The following is a 20,178-nucleotide window of genomic DNA, read 5'->3' as shown; positions in this document are numbered from 1 at the left end:
ATATATATCAATCACAAAGATACTCTTAGTATGGATGAGAGTGTAAGCTTATACTAATAGTATGGATGATCTCAAGATACTCTTACCAAAGTAATTTTCACAGGAGGAATGTATAAGAGTGGGAATTTTTAATCTTGAATGGAAGAGAGAATAAAAATAGCTCAAGAAATTTCAAAGTTTTTTTTGCTAACCAAAGTGTTAATCTTTTGTCAATTTCTCCAAATGAAAAAGTATATATAACCTTTGAGAGAAATATAATCGTTGGGGACATAAAAGGCATTTTGAGAATTGATTAATTATGTTTAATAAAAATTAACCCTGTTTAACTACGGTAAAAATTTGGCCATCCCGAGAGATTCGGTCGCGTAACATTTATGGCCGGTTGCCCGAATAGTCACAACAATTCTTAGCTAATTTCCTAGTTCAGTCGACCATGACCAATGGCTGCATTGAGTTTTTTATAATCTTGTCTGAATTTCTATAATTTCGTGTTAAGAATGGTCCTATACACAAACTCAAGACACTAGTAAGATATAAAGTAATTTGTCATTATCAAAATAAAATATGACCAATAAAATCAATATTACTTATGCTAAGAAATCGACTCAGAGGGGTGTAATCATCGGTATCTTGCCTTAATAACTTGGAGGCTTTGGGTAGGATGTAAAGTCCGAATGGAAGGTGCTAATGAATTGGCTGAAAGAGTTTGATTTGCAATCAAGGCTTAAAAGGATTTCGAATAATATGGCTTAAGGTTCCACGATTAATGATCTCATGCACTAGGCAGAACATCGTCAATGCTCCAATTGGACCGATTCCGAAAACTCCCACTTTGGCTCGCCCAAAAATATCACAAAGCAGGTCGTCGGAAGATTCAGCCACAGGTCTTGTAATATTGTGAGTCAAAAGTCCCAAAGAGCACAGAAAAGTAAGAGGGAAAACTTGGAAACTACTACTGAGGTCTTAACTTCTCTCTTCCCCTATGCATTTCCTGTTTCCCGTCAAATATTGCTCCAGTCACCACAAATTGATGAGAAGCGTGTTATTTTGAAATCAATGAAGGGCACCACAAATTGATGAGAGGCGTGCCATTTTGAAATCAATGAAGGGTTTCACTCCCTATGCTTTCCTTCTCTGTTCAATCTTGCTCTACCTCTGCCTTCTCTCTGCCGCAGCAGACACCTTAACTCCAACTCAATCCCTTACGGACACCGGCGACATCATAGTGTCCGCCGGCGGAGACTTTGAGCTGGGATTTTTCAGTCCGGGTAACTCCAACAACCGATACTTGGGAATATGGTACAAAGAAGTTGCTCCTTTAACAGCAGTGTGGGTTGCGAACAGAGAAACTCCCCTGTTTGATTCATCTGGTGTGCTAAACATCACCAAAGATGGAAATCTCGTCCTTGCCGATAGAACCCATCAAATAGTTTGGTCTTCCAATTCATCAGTGTCCAGAAACGACTCAATTGCGCAGCTTTTGGACACCGGAAACTTTGTCGTTAGAGCAGCAAACGATGAGAACCCAGCAAAATTCCTGTGGCAGAGCTTTGACCATCCGTGTGACACATTGCTCCCAGACATGAAGCTCGGAAGAGACGCAACCAGCGTCCCGGAGAGGTACCTATCGTCCTGGAAAAGCGCCGACGATCCTTCTAGAGGCGACTATACGGTCCGGATCGATGCTCATCGATACGCACAGCTGGTTCTGAGCAAAGGGTCGACGCCATTAGGCCTTTCTGGTCCATGGAATGGCATAGGGTTTAGCGGGACACCTGGATTCAGGAAAAACCCCTTCTTTAAATTTCATTTTGAGATTAGCCATCGGGAGATGTACTACAGCTACGAATACTTTAACAAGTCCCTCATTGGCAGGCTTGTGTTGAATCAAACTGGGGCGATGCAGCGGTGGTTGTGGTTTGGGCGCAACCAGGGTTGGAATCTGTACTTGACCATAGCAGCGGACAATTGTTTCCAATATGCACTCTGCGGCCCATTTAGCAGCTGCAATGGGAATAAATTACCAGTATGTGGGTGTTTGGAGGGATTTGAGCCAAAAGACCCAAGTGCTTGGGCAAGAGCAGATTGGAAGCTTGGGTGTGCCAGAAAGACAGCACTGGGTTGCAATAGTGGGGATGGGTTTCAGAAATACTCGGGGGCGAAGTTGCCAGACACATTACACTCTTGGCACAACGCCAACATGAGCTTGGAGGAGTGCAGGGTGGAGTGCTTGAAGAATTGCTCTTGCACGGCTTATGCGAATTCGGATGTGACGGAGGGGGGAAGCGGGTGCTTGATCTGGTTTGATGAGTTGCTTGATATCAGAGATAGCATTGACAATGGGCAGGATGTGTATATAAGGATGGCTGCTTCGGACCTAGGTATGAGATTTTCATTTTCCTGCAAGCGCAAAAAAGTTCAGGGTCGGACATGTATCCGCCATCCCCGCCCTAACACATATCAACACTTTTTAGGCCTGTGGGGCTTTTCTTCTCCATTTTTCTATTTCTGTATTAGTATCAAACACAGCAAAATCTTGTCTTTGACACTTTCATCACGGGGTGGACATTAGTATAAGGAAATAAAAATCTTAGGGGCCTTGTAGTGATCTTATCAAAATTTGAGAAATTTCTTATGTCTTAGAAAAAAGCACATTGTCCAAATTAAGCAAACTTCCATCACATGACCAGAAAAATTTTTATTAAAAAAAAGAAAAAGAAAAAGGCCTGCATCAATCAATGAAGAGTCCAAAAATGAAACAAATCATATTCGCCGTTATTAGATTCAAATCCGATGATGCTTGAATTTTATTTTCTTAAATAACTATATTTGGATTAAAAATTATGTTATTAACATAATTATGTATGGATAAATATGTTTTTCTATCCATGTGTATTTACTGTGTTGTATATTGAATTTTGATCAGTGTCCATGCTCCATAGGTGTGTAGGAAGCTTGATAGCACCAAAGTTTTCATTTTGATCTTTGGTGTATGCTACATGGGCAAAGTGAATCATTTTGGGACATTTGAAGTAGAGTGCTTCTAAACTAGGGAAAGATTATGAAAATCTATGATGTTAAGGTTGTGTTATATAGCAATTATGGTCACATGGCCAATGAACTTTTTTCTGCAGATCCATTGCCTGTGATGTCAACAACAAGAGACCTATCAAACTTTTAGGGAGTTTATGGCTTGAGAATTGGGCCCTAATACTTAAGAGCACCCAGATGTTTACATGTGAAATATTAGACACTTTGGTATTATAGGCACATGGTCATCAATCAAATCCTAACAAAAGGTTCTCGTTAGTGTATTCAATACAAATATTTTTGTTTGGACTTGGACTAGCATTTGATCCCAACCCACTTGGGATGTAGAGCCATAAATAGCAGGAGTTCCTTCTTTTAATATTTTTTTTAGTACATTTTTCATTTTATTTAACTCATGTTCTACATGCTTTTAATTGCTCTTTATGTAGATCAGAATAAAAATGTCAAACAAAATAATGAGTCCAACACAAACAAACGAGCAAAGATCATAGCTAGTGCTATGGCTGCCACAGGGGCACTACTTGTAGGCCTACTTCTGGTATTGTATATGTGGAGGAAGAAGCAACACCGACAGCAACGCCAGCAACAACAGAAAGATGGTAACATTCCTATTGTAGCTTTATATAAGTTTGGGAAAATAACAGAAATCGGTACTCCTTAAGCCTTTTTGTCACATCCGCACCATCTGACCTATTATTTTTCATTTTTGTAAGTTCTGTTATCTTCAAAATGGAGCACATGCAAAAATTGGAATGAGTTTAGGAACTGCCTTGGAATAACCTACATGCAGTTGCAATGAATGAAGAGAATCGAGTATTCAAGATTGACTTTGCACTGGCACAGACCATTAACAATCAAATAACTTAAATTGCTTGACATTGTTCTGAAAAAAAAGTACAAAAATGGTTAAAAGAATAAGAAAATAAAATTGTTAAAAGAATAAGGAAATAATCTCTCTTAAAACCTTTTTTTTTTTGGTAAAAGAGGGCGGCACCTCCTAACTTTATTAGAAAACCCCTCACTTTTGGCGGAGGAAAACCGTGGTTACAATTTTGAGACTTTGGGACAACAAAAGCAAATTCCAAGACCCTAAAACTAACTTAACCAACATAAACGAAATCAAAAAACCAAACACCAGCAACCAAAAAACTAAGAAACTAAACTACTAAAAGTGTAATAACACAAAACATCATGAGCGCAAAGAAGGAAAACCCAACAAGTCCAATCGAATCATTCCCTTGACTTGCTGAAGAAGATTATTTTGGCAACTATATGATCGAGAAATACCAGATTCTCTTAAAACATGGTTATATTTTATGTATAAATTTGTTGGACGTTTTCTTTGGGCTGACTTGTGGAAAAAAAGGCATATTGTACAAGACAAAAATATGCAGATACTGTAGGCATGACTATAAAACGTGGCAAGTTAAACAATAATACAGAGGATCCACTTGGCATGGCTGCATGAATTTGTGGAATGACCTTGACAATCTAGTAAAATAAACCTTTTTTCCCCGCTGTGTGCTTTTCTGAGTTTTCTCACAAACTTTAACTGTCCTAAAAGTTCTGTCATCCTATTAAGGGGACAGGATTTCCATTTGACACATATACAATGCAACTGATTTGTCCAGTGAACACTGAAATATCATGAATCCTTTTCACTTTATTTTTAAAGTTTTGCCAACAAACATTCAATGTTGTTGTTCATATTTGGTTGATAAACATGTGTAGTGAATATGTTTTCCTTGTGTTGCCTTCATCTACTTCATTCCCCCCCTTTTGCAGGAAATTTAGTACGCAGTTCAGAAATAGGTTACAAAACCCAAAAGGTAGATCTGGAGTTACCAGTATTCGACCTGGCTACAATATCGAATGCAACTGATAACTTTTGTTTCCAAAATAAGCTTGGTGAAGGCGGATTTGGACCTGTTTACAAGGTAGAAATCTTGATGGTTTATGCCATGCAACTTATTCATGCCATCTAAATCATAAAAAACTCTAGGAAAGTTGGTAGCTATAGCAGTAGTTTTTTCCAGCATTATTTACAATATAAATAGCTTATGATTCTAGATAAAATTTCAAACTGCACTTCGCATGAAAAAGGGAAATTTTCAAAATTGAGGGACCTTTTAATAGGAGCCTAAACAAAGTGGTAGCTATCATTATGAAATTTTTTTCCCTCAAAATAAACAAAATAAAATAAAATGGAAGATGAGTGTTTTTCTCTTTTCTTCCTTTTATTACTTGCAGGATATCACAATACTAGTCATAACTTTTCAGGGTGTTCTAAACGATGGACAAGAAATTGCTGTAAAGAGGCTCTCTAAGAGTTCTAATCAAGGACTGGATGAGTTCAAGAATGAAGTAATTCACATTGCCAAACTTCAGCACCGGAATCTTGTTAGACTTTTGGGGTGCTGCATTCAAGGAGATGAAAAGATGCTGGTCTATGAATACATGCCAAACAAGAGCCTTGACTCCTTTATTTTTGGTTTGAATCTCATAAAGCTCTAATATTTAGTTTTATTTCGATTACTTTCTCATATAAATCTTTTCCTTACAAAAGCTACAAAATATTCCTTCTTTGCATGGGCATGTGATATTTTGACCAAAAACCTTGCAGCAAATCAACAAAAAGAACAAATGGAAAGTTGTAAGTAATTGTTTTTATCACTTTTGGTCTGTTTTTCTCTTGAAAATGAGTGGTGAAAATTCTATTTCATGGTTGTTCTATTACATGGACATGGACACCTATGTTGGATTGTGTATCTATGCCCTGATCAAATTCATTTAATTTTCAAATATCAAGAGATTGGAATACAAAATTATTAAAGAATCGAATTGGATTCTATTGAAAATCCACTTAGCCTAAATGCTTAGGCTCTTAGGGACATTGACACAACAACAACAACAAAACCAAACCTTAGTCCCACTAGGTGGCGTCGGCTATATGAATCATTTTCCGCAAATTTATGTGATCATGGACCATTTCTTTTGATAGATTCAAGGATATTAAATCCTTACTCACTATCTCCTCCCAAGTTATTTTAGGTCTATCCCCCCTTCTATTGCCCTCCACAATAACTAAGTCACTCTTCCTCACAGGTGCACTATGTGACCTACATTGCAAGTGTCCATACCATCTGAATTGTCCCTCCCTTATCTTATCTTCTATAGGAGTTACACCTAACTTACGACGAATATGTTCATTCCTTAATTTATCTTTCAATGTTATACAACTCATTCTTCTAAGTATTCTCATCTCGGCAACTTTTACTTTTTGGTTATTATGTTTCTTTGTTGCCCAACATTTTGATCCATATAACATTGTTGGTCTTATAGCTATCCTATATAACTTCCCTTTCAATTTTAAGGGTATTCTACGATTACAAAGCACACTTGAAGCACTTCTCCATTTTACCCAACCTGTTTTAACTCTATGCATTACATCATCTTCAATTTCTCCTTCAGCATGCATAATAGATCCAAGGTATCGAAATCTACAAGTGCTATTTATTTCTTCATCATCAAATTTAACTTTGTCTCCAATATTCCTCTTATCATTACTAAAATTACATTTCATATATTCTATCTTATTTCTACTTATGCTAAAGCCTCTAGATTCCAAAGCTTCTCTCCATAATTCTAACTCAGCCTCTACTCCGTCTCTAGTTTCATCAATTAATACAATATCAAGTGCAAACAACATACACCATGGAACCTCTTTTTGAATACTCTTAGTCAATTGGTCCATCACTAAAGTAAAAAGATAAGGATTCAAAGCAGATCTTTGATGCACACCTATGGTGATTGGAAATTCTCTAGTTTCTCCATCTATAATCCTTACACTAGTCATTACTCCATCGTACATATCCTTAATGATATCAGTATACCTACTACATACACCCTTTTTTTCTAAAACCCGCCATAGAACTTTCCTAGGTATCCTATCATATGCTTTCTCAAGGTCAATAAAAATCATATGCAAGTCTCTCTTCTTTTCCCTGAACTTTTCCATTAATCTTCTTAAAAGATAAATAGCTTCTGTGGTAGATCTTCTAGGCATAAAACCAAATTGATTTTCTGAGACCTTCGTTTCTAACCTTAATTTTTGTTCAACTACCCTTTCTCATAGTTTTATCGTATGACTCATAAGTTTAATTCCACGATAGTTATTATAATTTTGAATATCTCATTTATTTTTGTATATAGGTATTAAAGTACTTTTCCCCCATTCATTTGACATTTTCTTAATTTTTATAATTGTATTAAATAAATTAGTTAACCATATAATTTCGTTATCACCTAAGGATTTCCAAACTTCAATTGGGATGTTATCTGGTCCAATAACTTTCTCATTTTTCATCTATTTTAGTACGAACTTAACTTCACTAAATCTAATTTTGCAAATAAATCTCATATTTTTAATTTTTTCTTGATTTGATAATTCTAAGTTTAAGCCTTCTATTTGGTTTTCATTAAACAACTTACTAAAGCAACTTCACCATCTTTCTTTAATGTCTTCGTCCTTAACCAAGACAATATCATCCTCACTTTTTATACATTTTACATTTCCTAAGTCCTTACTCTTCATTTCTTTAACTTTAGCAAGTTTAAATATATCTCTTTCCCCTTCTTTTGTACCTAATCTATCATACAAACTATTAAATGATCTATATTTAGCTTCACTAACGGCCTTTTTTGTATATTTTCTTACTTATATTTTTCAAAGTTATCTTTGTTTCTACATTTTTGCCACATTTTATATCAAATTCTTTGTCTTTATGATTTTTTGTACATCTTTATCCCACCACCAACTCTCTTTGCTATTTGAGAATCTTCTCTTTGATTTACCTAAAATATCTTTTGCTATCTTTTTAATAGAGCTAGCTAATCTATTCCAAAAAGTATTTGTATCTATCTTATCCTCTATGGTCTAATCCTCATTTTAATCATTTTATCTTTCAATTTTATTATATTTTCTCCTTTTAGGTTCCACCATCTAGTTCCCTTATACTAGTTTATTTTATTCTTTTTTTTTTCATTTTTTAATACATATATTTAACACTAAGACTCTATGTTGTGTGGTTAGGCTTTCACCTGGAATAACTTTACAATCCTTGCATGATAAAATGATCTACCCTACCCACCTAGTTAAAAAAAAAAAAATTTATTTGACTTCTATTTTGTCCACTTTTAAAGGTTATTAAGTGTTATTCTCTCTTCTTAAAGTAATCCATTTTTAAAGGTTATTAAGTGTTCTTCTCTCTTCTTAAAGTAAGTATTCATTATACTAAAATCATATGACATAGCGAAGTCTAAGATCATCTCCCCAAACTCATTTTTGTCTCCATATCCATATCCTTTATGTATATTCTCATAATTTTTATTATTTCTTCCAATGTGTCTATTCAGATCTCCTCCTATAAATATTTTATCAGTCCTTGGTACGCCTTGTATCTATTCATATCTTCCCAAAATTGTCTCTTAAGATTTTCTGCTAAGCCGACTTGAGGAGCATAAGCACTAATGATATTTATTATCTCTTGTCCTAATACCATCTTGATTTTTATAATTCTATCCCCTACTCTAGTTACATCCACAACGCTATCTTTTAAGTTTTTATCTATAATAATGTCTGCTCCATTCTTATGTTTTTCTTTTCTAGTGTACCCAAGTTTAAATCCTGATTTATCAATTTCCCTAGCTTTTTCCCCCACCCACTTAGTTTCTCAGGACATTGACACTCCACTCAAATTGACATGCCCATGTCATAGAAAGGATATGAAGAACCTCTAGCAAGGTAAGGATATGTCATCCCCTTTTGTTTGCCCTATAGCATTTTGATATGAGATCAATGCTAGGCAGGCTGATTTTACATTGATTGCACTTGTGCATGTCCACGTGATTATTTGATTGATATCTAAGTATCCAACATAAGTATTGCACTCATAAGAGTCGATGAAATGTATTAAAAAGTCACTAAATGGTATGTTATTTTATGTTGGTAATATTTGCAGCAATTTGGATTAACTTGGACAAAAAAAATTGCCAGATCATACAAGAAGTACGATGCTAGATTGGCACGAACGCTTCCACATTATCAATGGTATTGCACGGGGGCTTCTTTATCTTCATCAAGACTCCAGACTAAGGATAATTCACAGAGATCTCAAAGCCGGCAATATTTTATTAGACAATGAGATGAACCCAAAAATTTCCGACTTTGGGATGGCTAGAAGTTTTAGAGAAAATGAAACTGAAGCAAATACGAAGAGAGTCGTCGGGACATAGTAAGTATCTCTACAAAGGTGGTACATGGCTTATTTACCTTGCCTGTAGATTTGTTTCATTGTTCAATGGTTTCCTGCAGCGGTTACATGTCTCCTGAGTACGCAGTTGATGGTCTCTATTCAACAAAATCTGATGTCTTTAGCTTTGGGGTTTTAGTTCTGGAGATAGTTAGTGGAAAAAGAAACAGAGGATTCAGTTATCCAGACCACCAACTTAACCTTCTGGGGCATGTAAGTGAGGTTGAAGAGAACTTTTGTTCCCTCTATGCTAGAACTACTGATGATGCTCTTTAAGATTTTGCAGGCATGGAATTTATATATGGAAAGCAGGCCTGTGGAATTGATTGACGCATCACTGAAGCACTCGTGCAATCCATCTGAAGTGTTGCGGTCAATCCATCTAGGTTTGTTGTGTGTGCAACATCATCTAGAAGATAGGCCAAGCATGTCATCTGTTGTACTGTTTTTGGGTAGTGATGGCGTGTTATCTCCACCCAAGCAACCTGGTTTTTATATGGAAAGGGATCTGCATGGAGTAGATCCTTCCTCGAGCAGTCAAGAACCACCTTCAGCGAACAAGATGACCGTTACATTGCTACAGCCTAGGTAGCAAACTATTCAGGTGTTGATATTTTGTATGTCAGTCTTGTGAATTTATTAAAGCATTAAAGAAGGTTATGTTGATTTTGCTTAGCATATTTGAATCAGTCTTGCTACTGCGCTTTTATTTTTTTTAAAATACCTCACAAATATTGCAATGGCCAATGCCCTTGCTTCAAGATCTTCTCAATGGTATTCAAAAGTAAACTATGGCATTACGAAAGATAGCAATGAAATCAATCAGTAAAAAACCTTTCTGTTTATTCATGTAGAGGGTGAATTGAGCATTTAGCAAATCATTAGACTACTGGCAAAATATTCCTTAGAGGGTTTCTAAAAAGCTTGTGTTTGCTTCCTAAGAATGATTATTATTGCATTCCCAAAATCCATAGCTGTCATTGATAGCCAAATTCTCTCTGTGTTTTTCCACCCCAAATGAGGTCCCTTATAATTTTATAAATGAGCTAAGGGCTAAGGCTCATGATTTAAAATAACTTTTTCCTTAAAGAGGCACAAAGCAAAGATAAATAGAAGAGCTCCATTCCGTCACAAGAAGTTTGGCCGGTAAGTTTTGCTATTGCAAGAAACTATTAGAAGTCTGTATTCCTGTAAAAAAGTGAGTTAAATTCTGAGTGGCCTTCGCATATTAGAAAATTGAATCAAGTTAGGAATAAAATTGATATTGAAATTCATTTACTATGTTTTATCACAAAATGACCGCTGGCATTACAATTTGAATTGCTTTTTAGCTTTTCAACTTTTCAATGTTGGTGGTAATGAAATAAAAAGTGAGCTACTCTTTAAAAATTGTGGCTAATGCAAATTATTATTAAAAAATCCATCCTTATTCTTACTTCTTCTAGAATTTATTATTTATTATTATTTTATGTTTATTATTGCTATTTTATTGTTATTGCTATTATTTTTGTTGTCATCATCATCTTTGTTTTTATTATAGAAATAACAACAACAACAACAACAACAATAATAATAATAATAATAATAATAATAATAATAATAATAATTATTATTATTATTATTGTCGCCAATAGCGTGGCTAATAGATGATTTGTTTGTCTGTATTTTTTTTCTTTTAAAAAAAATATTATTTAATGAGAGTTTTAATTATATTTCAAAAAAGATAATGAAGAGTAAAATCATAATTTTTGGCTATAAAAGAAGAAATTAATATTTCATTAAATTTAAGAATTAACATTTCCATGTATAAATGAGATTCCACACTCATATATGCAAACATATGTGTTGGAATTGGTATATTCCCAAGAGGGGGGTGAATTGAAATTTTAAACTTATTCCTAAGTTAAACCAGATATTAGCAGTATTTCACAACCTAGGGTCTTTCTATGTAATCCCAATCAAATATTTAAACAATTAAATGCAAACATTCAAGTGCTAAAATTTAAATGCGGAAATTAAAAGTAGACATAAGAAATGTTATCGGGGTTCGGCTAATACTGCCTATGTCTCTATCTTAAGCTCATAAGTAAGAGGGTTTTTACTACGGCTCACTTAACGGGTGGAGCGACACCGATTACAACACCTTACCAGGATGGTGTACTTAACTTTCCTAACCGAGTCAAAACCAATCTGGTACTTTTCACAGGGTGAGTCTCTCTCTTCAAGCTCACATCTGGAATACAACAATAAAATACAATTTGTGTACAAAATGTATGTTTCTCCAACAAGCAGACTTGTACCAACAATAAGCACAGTAAAATCAATAAACTCACATATGATAGAGAATTAATGCTCAAGTGAGATTTGTTTTAAATAGGGTATCTACTCACAGTAATATATATATCAAAGTGTAAACATGTGAGTAAGTAAGGTCTTTGATTCCAAAATATATTATTCATAATATAAGTAATCACAGAATCTAAACAACCTTAAGCTAGTACCTCAATAATGTTTTTCAAATAAGGCACACTAGAGGTTATGGATAAAGTTTGCAAATGATTTATCAAGGAAGAATGCAAACTTTCAATTCTTACAATTTGTATACAAGAAACTCACAAGCTAAAATGATTTTCCCAACAATGTTAATCAATCAACAACAATATGGGAAAATGCTAATCAATCAATAATAATATGGGAAAATTTCCAAGCAAACTCTCAAGGGAGATTTTTTAAATGAGTATAGAAATTTAAGAGTATATAAAAATTTGTGTAGGAAAAACCTCACAACAATAAAACTCAAAACTCCCCTTCAACTTGCAATTAATTTGCAAGTGAGAAGTATAAGCAAATAAATCTCTCCACTCTTAAAAAGATTTTAGCAAATAATGTAAGAGAGAGTATAAGAAATTTGGCTTAAAAATGTGTAGTATGGGCAAATGGGAGTATAAAAAATTGAGAGGATTTTTGTTAATCTTATTTGCTAATCATCCCTTAATCTGAGCAAATGAACCTATATTTACAGACTTGGGAAGAATTATGACCGTTGGGGACATGATGGGAATAATTAAAAATATTTTAAACAAATTTAACCTAAATAATCTCGTTTTAACCTCAGTAAAATCCAAACAACTCAAAAGGGTCGGTCGACCATTTTTATGGTTCGGTCGACCGGGTTGCTCAGTTCGGTCAACTAGGATGAATTTGAATTGAGAAGATGGTTGACCAAGCTTGAGACGATTTCAGAACCTCTAAGATTAGGTCAACCAGATTGGGTTTGGTTGACCAAACTTGGATGTTCGATTGACCAGGTCATTTTTCTTCTAAAAGTTTGGTCGACCGGGGTGTTGCTGCTCATTTTGAGGTCAATCAACTAATGGGTCAAACCATTGACCCTTGGGAGGTTCGGTCTACCGAAGCGCTCTATGTGTGGGGGTTCCGTCGACCTAACACACCACTTTTAAGCAATGCCGTCTTATTCTTCTTATGAAGTTACCTTTATTCACATGATAATCAATACAAAGATTATGAGGGACTTTTTCATGCAATATTGTAGGTCCTATGGTTAGACTAAGGTCTTTGAACTAACCCTAAAAATTTAGCGTCAATTGACCGAAAGGTAATCCCTAAGGTCCATCTATGGTCTTGAGCATTCATCCCTATCATGCATGCAAATGTAGTTATTATAGACCATATTAAAATATTACAGACCCAAAACTTAAATGCATTTACAACACTATATAAAAGATGTCTTCACTCCTTTTGCATTTTGTATTTCCATGTCATAGGTCAGGTGATGATGAATTTTAGCTCCTCATGGCTTCAATTTAATTCTTACCAACCGTGCAAGCAAATTGATAATCTTGCCACTTGTACTTTTTCTATCTATTTTACATCCTGCATAGTCCGCATCTGAATAACTGATCAGTTCAAAACCGATGTCCTTAAGGTACCATAGTCCTAAGTCCATAGTGCCTATTAAGTATCCTGTGATTCTCTTAACAGCTATTAGGTGTGATTCCTTAGGTGCAGATTGAAAATGTGCACACATACATACACTAAACATTATGTCGAGTCTACTGGTTGTTAGATATAGTAGACTTCCAATCATACCTCTATAATGCTTTGTGTCTATGAGTTTTCCCTTTTCATCTTTGCTTAGGCTGATAGAGGTACTCATAGGTGTTCCTATGGGTTTACTATTTTCCATACCAAATCTTTGTATCATTTCTCTTATGTATTTGGATTGACTTATAAAAGTCTCATTCTTTGCTTGTTTGATTTGAAGTCCAAAAAATAAGTTTAATTCTCCCATCATACTCATTTCAAATTCTTCTTGCATACATTTTGCAAATTCTTTACATAGATGTTCATTAGTGGCACCAAATATTATATCATCTACGTAGATTTGAATTAAAAGTATGTCATCTTCCTTAGTTTTAATGAACAAAGTACTATCAATTTTTCCTCTTGAAAATCTCTTCTCAATTTGAAATCCACTAAGTCTTTCATACCATGTCCTAGGGGCCTGTTTTAATCCATACAAAACCTTAGTTAGTCTAAATACATGATTAGGATTTTTTATATTTTCAAAACCAGGGGATTGTTCAACATATACCTCTTCGTTAATATACCCATTCAAGAATGCACTTTTGACATCCATTTGGTATAACTTAAATTTTTTATAGGAAGCATAAGCTAACAACATTCTAATAGCCTCCATTGTAGTTGCAGGGGCAAAAGTTTCATCATAGTCTATCCCTTCTTCTTGGTTATACCCTTTAACTACAAGTCTAGTTTTGTTTCTAATGATTATACCATTCTCATCCTTTTTATTTCTAAATACTCATTTAGTTCCTATGATCGAATGATTTTCAAGTTTGGGTACTAATTGCCATACTTTGCTTCTTTCAAATTGGTTTAATTCTTCTTGCATAGCAATTATCCAAGAGTCATCTTTAAGGGCCTCTTCAACATCTTTAGGTTCATTTTAAGATAACAATGCATAGAGATTGCATAGATTCTTTAGAGAAGGTCTAGTAGTTACACCTCTAGATGGTCTACCGATAATTTGTTCTTGAGGGTGATCTTTTTTATACTTCCATTCTCTTGGTAATTTCGGATTTTCTATAAGTTCATCTTTTGGGTTTTCTTCATTTATTTCCTTTTCTTTCTTGATTTTTATCTTATCATCCCTTTTGAAAATATCATCATTTTCTTCATTTTTGACTTCTCTTGAAAAAGGATTTAATTCATCAAAGTCTACGTGAATTGATTCAATTATGGTGAGTGTTCTTTTGCTATAAATCCTATAGGCCTCACTATTTGTGGAGTATCCTAGGAAAATACCCTCATCCAATTTAGCATCAAATTTTCCTAAGTTGTCTTTGTTATTGAGAACAAAACATTTACACCCAAAGACATGAAAGTAAGTTATGTTAGGCCTTCTTCCTTTCCATAATTCATAAGGTGTATTGTTTAGGCTTGATCAAATAGAAACCCTATTAATCACATAGCAAGCTATATTTATAGTTTCGGCCCAAAAATACTTTGGTAAGTTATTTTCATTAAGCATAGTTCTTGCCATTTCTTGAAGAGTTCTTTTTTTTCTTTCCACAACTCCATTTTGTTGTGAGGTTCTAGGTGCTAAAAAGTTGTGGCTTATCCCATGATCATTGCGGAATTTTTCAATATCTTGATTCTTAAATTCTCTTCCTTGGTCACTTCTTAGATTTGAGACATTTATACCCTTTCTCATTTTGAAGCTTTTTGCATAGAGTGATTAACGAATTACAAGCTTCCTTTTTGTATGCTTAAAATAACACCCATGTGTATTTAGAGTAATCATCAACAATTACGAAGGTGTATTGTTTTCCTCGTAAGCTTTGAGTTCTAGTAGGGCCAAACAAGTCTAAGTGTATAAGTTCTAGGGGTCTACTAGTTGATATATGTTTCTTCTTTTTGAAACTTTTCTTGATTTGTTTTCCTAGTTGACATGCATCACACACTTTATCTTTGTTAAACTTTGTGTTAGGCAAGCCTTTAACTAAATTCTCTTTTTGGAGAGTTTAGATATAAGATCCTTGCTTGCATGTCCTAATCTTCTATGCCAAAGCCAACTATTTTTACTCATGGCAGCTAATCAGGTTATATCTTGAGAGATCAAGCTATCAAGGTTTATGCAATACACATTGTTCATTCTATGTGCAATGAATAGTGTCTTATGATCCTTAGAATTTTGAATTATGCATTTGTCTTTCCTAAACATTATTTCAAATCCTTTGTTGCTAAGTTGACTAATGCTTAATAGATTATGCTTTAGACCATCTACTAACAAGACATCATCAATAGCGAGTGAAGAGTCTTTACCTATTTTTCCAATTCCGATGATCTTGCCTTTTGCATTGTCACCGAAGGTTACAAATCCTCCATCCTTTTGAGTGAGAGAAGTGAACTTAGATTTATCTCTCGTCATATGCATTGAACATCCTCTATCGAAGTACCATTTATCTTTCGACGGAGTGGTCCTAAAGCAAACCTATAAGAAAAGATCTATGTTGTTACTTTTGACACCCAAACTTTCCTAACTTTCTTTAAATCTTGTCTAGTTTTGACGTTTATCTTCCATTCATTTTTTACATTAATATAATTTTTCTTGAGTGGACAATTAAACATTATGTGTCCTTTATTTTTACGCATGTAGCAAGTAGTATGCTCATAAATGTTTGTCGATGAAGTACTTGCATAGTGTTTAGATTGATTTACAAAATATCTCATCAACAAGTTTTTCTTTTTCTTGTTTGGTGTTCCATTGTAACCAATTCCTTCTTTATTGTTAGCCATTCTTTGTTGTCCTACCATTTTTTCGAAGTTATCTTGACCCTTGGTAAAGTTGTAAATGACCTTTTCCTTTTCTTGAATTTGGTTTCTAAGATCAATTAATTCTTGCACTTTCTTGCTATCTTCATTTACTTGAGACTTAGCTAATTTTTGAGATAGGTTATCTACTTTCTTCTCAAGCTCTTCACTCTTAAGTCTTTTTCTTTTTCAACAAGTTTTGAGGATTCAAGCTGATTTCTACGTGTTTCGCTTTGTTGTTTCAAGCTTATGTTCTTCTTTGAGACCTTAATGAACTTATTATGGAGAGAGAATAATTTAACTTGAAGTTCTTTATAAGAAGACATGCTTTCACATGAAGTACTACATAATTCATCACACAAATCTTCAGAGAGAGAGTAGTAAGAGTTTACCTCTTCATTGTGTGCCATAAAGCACATGTTTGCTACTTCTTGATTGCTTGACTTGCTTTCTGATTCACTCGAACTTGTGTCATCCCAAGTTGTCTTCATTGCAGGCTTCTTTTTCCTCTTTTCCTTCTTGAGTTGTGGGCAGTCTGGCTTGATGTGTCTGGCCTTTTTATAGTGATAGCAAGTGGGAGGTTCATTTTTGCTTTTGTATTCCCTTTTATTACTTTCACCTTTTTCAGTTTTTGGTCCGTTGAATTTTCTAGTGAATTTCTTGTTTCTTTTGAAGAATTTTCCAAGTCTTTTAGTTATGAAAGCTAAGTCATCATCTTCTAATTCACTAGATTCATTATCTTCTTCACTTGAATTTTCTTTCAAGGCTTTTAGCGCAATAGACTTCTTATTCTTATTTTCAGTGCTTCTTTCCTTCAAAATCATTTCATATGTCAGAAGTGATCCTATGAGTTCATCTAGTGAAGTTGTTTTGAGGTTTCTTCCTTCCATTATGGCTATGGCTTTCGATTCCCAAATAGGTGGAAATGCTCTAAGAATTTTGCGAATCATCTCATGGGTGGAATATGTTTTTCCTAAGGCACTTAGTGAGTTTATGATATGTGTGAACCTAATGTACATACTTGTTATAGTTTCATCGGAATTCATCCTAAAAACTTTGTATCCACTAGTTAACATATCAATTCTACTGTCCCTAACATCTACTGTGCCTTCATAGATTACTTCTAATTTATCTCAAATTTCTTTAGCTATTTAACACGTCATTACTCTATTGAATTCATATGCATCAAGTGCACAATATAGGGCGTTTATTGTACTTGAGTTAATTTGAAGCATTTTGTAATATGATTCGATTAGTTCTTTATCTTCTTTAGGTACTTCCTTTCCATCAACTAGTTTAGTTGGGATTAGATTTCCATTTGTGACAACATTTCATGCCTTGCAGTCCATTGTTTAAAGGTAGATTCTCATTTGTTGCTTCCAAAAGGTGTAATTGAGTCCACAAAAAATTGGGGGTCTAATTGAGGATTGACCCTCACCAAAGGGAGCTACTCCTATTTGTGCCATCTAGATCTTTATATAGCTACTTGTTAGGATTTGCTATAATCGAGTTCAGATACCAATTGAAACCTAAGGTGTAGTCCCAAGAGGGGAGTAAATTGGTATTTAAAATTCTTTAGAGTCTTTTTATGAGTTCTTGCCTTTTTTACAATCTTTTAAAAACTTTTTATATTCTTGTTGATTAGGCAATCCACATAAACACTTACTTCCTCTATTCAATTTACAACCACAACATACACAACCAATTGATTAACTATTCAAGCCAAACAAACACAATACAAGTAATTAATATAAGTTTTGCAATATTCAGCAGCCCTGCATATGAATGTGCAAGTCCTATAGTTGGCCTTTGAAGATTAAAATAACATCCAGTCCCTTTTTCAAAATCAGAATTTAAATAAACCTTTAGCTAATAGATTTTGGGTTGTTAACCAGTCAATGTACTCCCTTACGATTTTCGCAAAAAATTGATTAACCAACGTACTCCCTTTCGGTTGCTGCAAGCCCAACAACAAATTAGGATTTGATTTATTTAACTTCCAATATATATTGTTTTTATGATTGAAATAATTACAACATCCACGCAGTTTATATTTTGCTAGAATTTGAAGAGAGTAAGGGAAAAAGAGTGACACCGCTGCTTTTATGAGATTCGGCTTACCCTAGCCTACATCCTCGCCTTAGGTCAACCACCTAAGGATTTCACTATACCTTGTTCCTTCCGGGTGAAACAAAAATCTTTACAATAACCAACCACTTTTTTAGGAAGAAAAACCTCTCCAAGCAACAACCTATGCTTAGTCCAACAATCCAACAATACCTTGAACCGTCAAAGATCAAGTATAAAGTAATGGAAATCTGCGTACAAAAACACTCTCAAACACAGAGTAAGTTGTACAAGTTAAGTCTCTAATCGTACTTCAAAACCAAAGCTAAATAGAAAATGTGAAGTTCAAGGTTTAGAAGTCACCAATGGTTCTTTCTTAAAGATTTAGATGCAACTCAGAACCAAACCCTTATTTTTAATCCAACAATTTCGTAGAGTTTTCCCTCAGCAAAGGTGTGAGCAAGAATGAGCTTTAGGAGAGTTTTAGCCAAGAAATCGTGTATTTCTTGAATGTACTTTTCATTTAGTAAGGAAGGTATTTATAGACCTTTTTAAAGAAAGTTTTCTCATTTAATACGGAGCATTTAGGTAACTTTTCAAAAGATATTAAATTATAGATTTAATTTTGAAAATCTTCCGGTAAGTTTGAAATTCAAAAATTTTCCGCAGAGTTAGTCGGCTAACCGTCTCGACTGAGTCACTTTTTCCACTAGTCAGTCGGCTGGACAGTCGATTGATACCATTCTGTCTCTAAAAAAATTCTAATAAATTGTCAATCAGTTGACCGAACCATGTTCAAAATAGTCAGTCGGCTGGGTGTTTTCAGTTCATTGAGTCAGTAAGCTAGATAGTTAACTTTACTAAAGGTTTTCTATCAGTCGGCTGACTGAACCACGTTAAAAAATGGTCAATCGGTTGGGTACTATCAGTCAGCTGGGTGCTTTTAACTCATCGAGTCAATTGGCTGGGCAGTCCTCTCTTTTTAAATATTTTCTATTTTTGATTTCTTTAAAATTGAGTTTACTTGAAAAACTTGATTATAACTTTTTAAAAACATTTTCAAGAGTTTTTCAAGTGCTGGTATCTAAGTCTTTGTATCTTAAGGAGCTTCACATATCTAAATAGTAATAACTTAAAGTACTTACAAATATCCTTCTAAGCATGATCTCCTTATCTCTAAGTCTTTTAGCCTCTTGAGGTTCACTTTTTACTTCAAGATCTGCTTGGCCTTTAAGCTCTTTGTTGGCCAAACTGGGCTTTTCAATCTTATTTTGATGATAACAAAATGAAGGATGCTTTAACATGTGGTGTTAAGTGATTTGACTTCAGATGTAGGTAAAAGGACACTCACGATTGATAAACTAAAGATCAATGTAAATCTAGTGGAAGCTCCTCAAAATATTCAAGCAATGAATGACAAATGAAGAGGTTAAAAGGCCAAGCAAATCTTAAAGTCAAAAGTGAACCTCGAGAGGATGAAGGAAGCTGAAGGACTTAGTGATTAAGGAAACCATGATTAGAAGGATTGTTGTAAGTACTTCAAATTCAATGCTATTTAGATATGTGAAGCTCTTATAAATCAAAAGAAACTAAGAAACACATTTTTTTAAAAGACCTTAAAATATGTTTTTGAAATCAAAATAACAAAAGTCTCAAAGGAAGAAAGTTTTCAAAAAAAAAAAAAAAGAATTTCTGGGAGCCAAGCAACTGCCCAAATAGGCAGTATACTACCAAGAATAAAAAGAATTAAACTTGGGAGGTAGTAGGGTTCCAGGCGACTGTCTAAGCATTGTCAGGCGCCTGGGTAGTCAAGCAAGGCGACTGCCAAATTTTAGAATAAGTAAACTTGGGAGGCAGTAAGGTGCCAGGTGACTGCCTAAGCATTGTCAAGCAC

At 34.5% G+C, this 20,178-nt stretch overlaps 1 protein-coding gene across 4 annotated transcripts; it reads left to right on the top strand.

Moving 5' to 3' along the window:
• The first annotated feature begins 883 nt into the window (after positions 1–883).
• On the top strand, positions 884–10,040 carry LOC131152084 (G-type lectin S-receptor-like serine/threonine-protein kinase At4g27290). Of its 4 annotated transcripts, XM_058103710.1 has the most exons (8): positions 906–2,381; positions 3,480–3,650; positions 4,837–4,988; positions 5,332–5,542; positions 5,675–5,704; positions 9,107–9,344; positions 9,425–9,575; positions 9,649–10,040. In XM_058103710.1, exons 1-8 carry the CDS (start codon positions 1,103–1,105, stop codon positions 9,952–9,954), a joined length of 2,538 nt encoding a protein of 845 aa, XP_057959693.1. In that variant the 5' UTR covers positions 906–1,102; the 3' UTR covers positions 9,955–10,040. The 4 variants fall into 4 exon arrangements, with proteins under 4 accessions (XP_057959701.1, XP_057959693.1, XP_057959711.1 ...); XM_058103718.1 differs by lacking the exon at positions 5,675–5,704 and having other exon boundaries at positions 884–2,381; XM_058103728.1 differs by lacking the exon at positions 3,480–3,650.
• Positions 10,041–20,178: the final 10,138 nt, after the last annotated feature.

The sequence above is a fragment of the Malania oleifera genome, chromosome 1, assembly GCF_029873635.1.
Source record: "Malania oleifera isolate guangnan ecotype guangnan chromosome 1, ASM2987363v1, whole genome shotgun sequence".
NCBI lineage: Eukaryota > Viridiplantae > Streptophyta > Magnoliopsida > Santalales > Ximeniaceae > Malania > Malania oleifera.
This window is presented reverse-complemented; position numbering and strand designations above follow the sequence as displayed.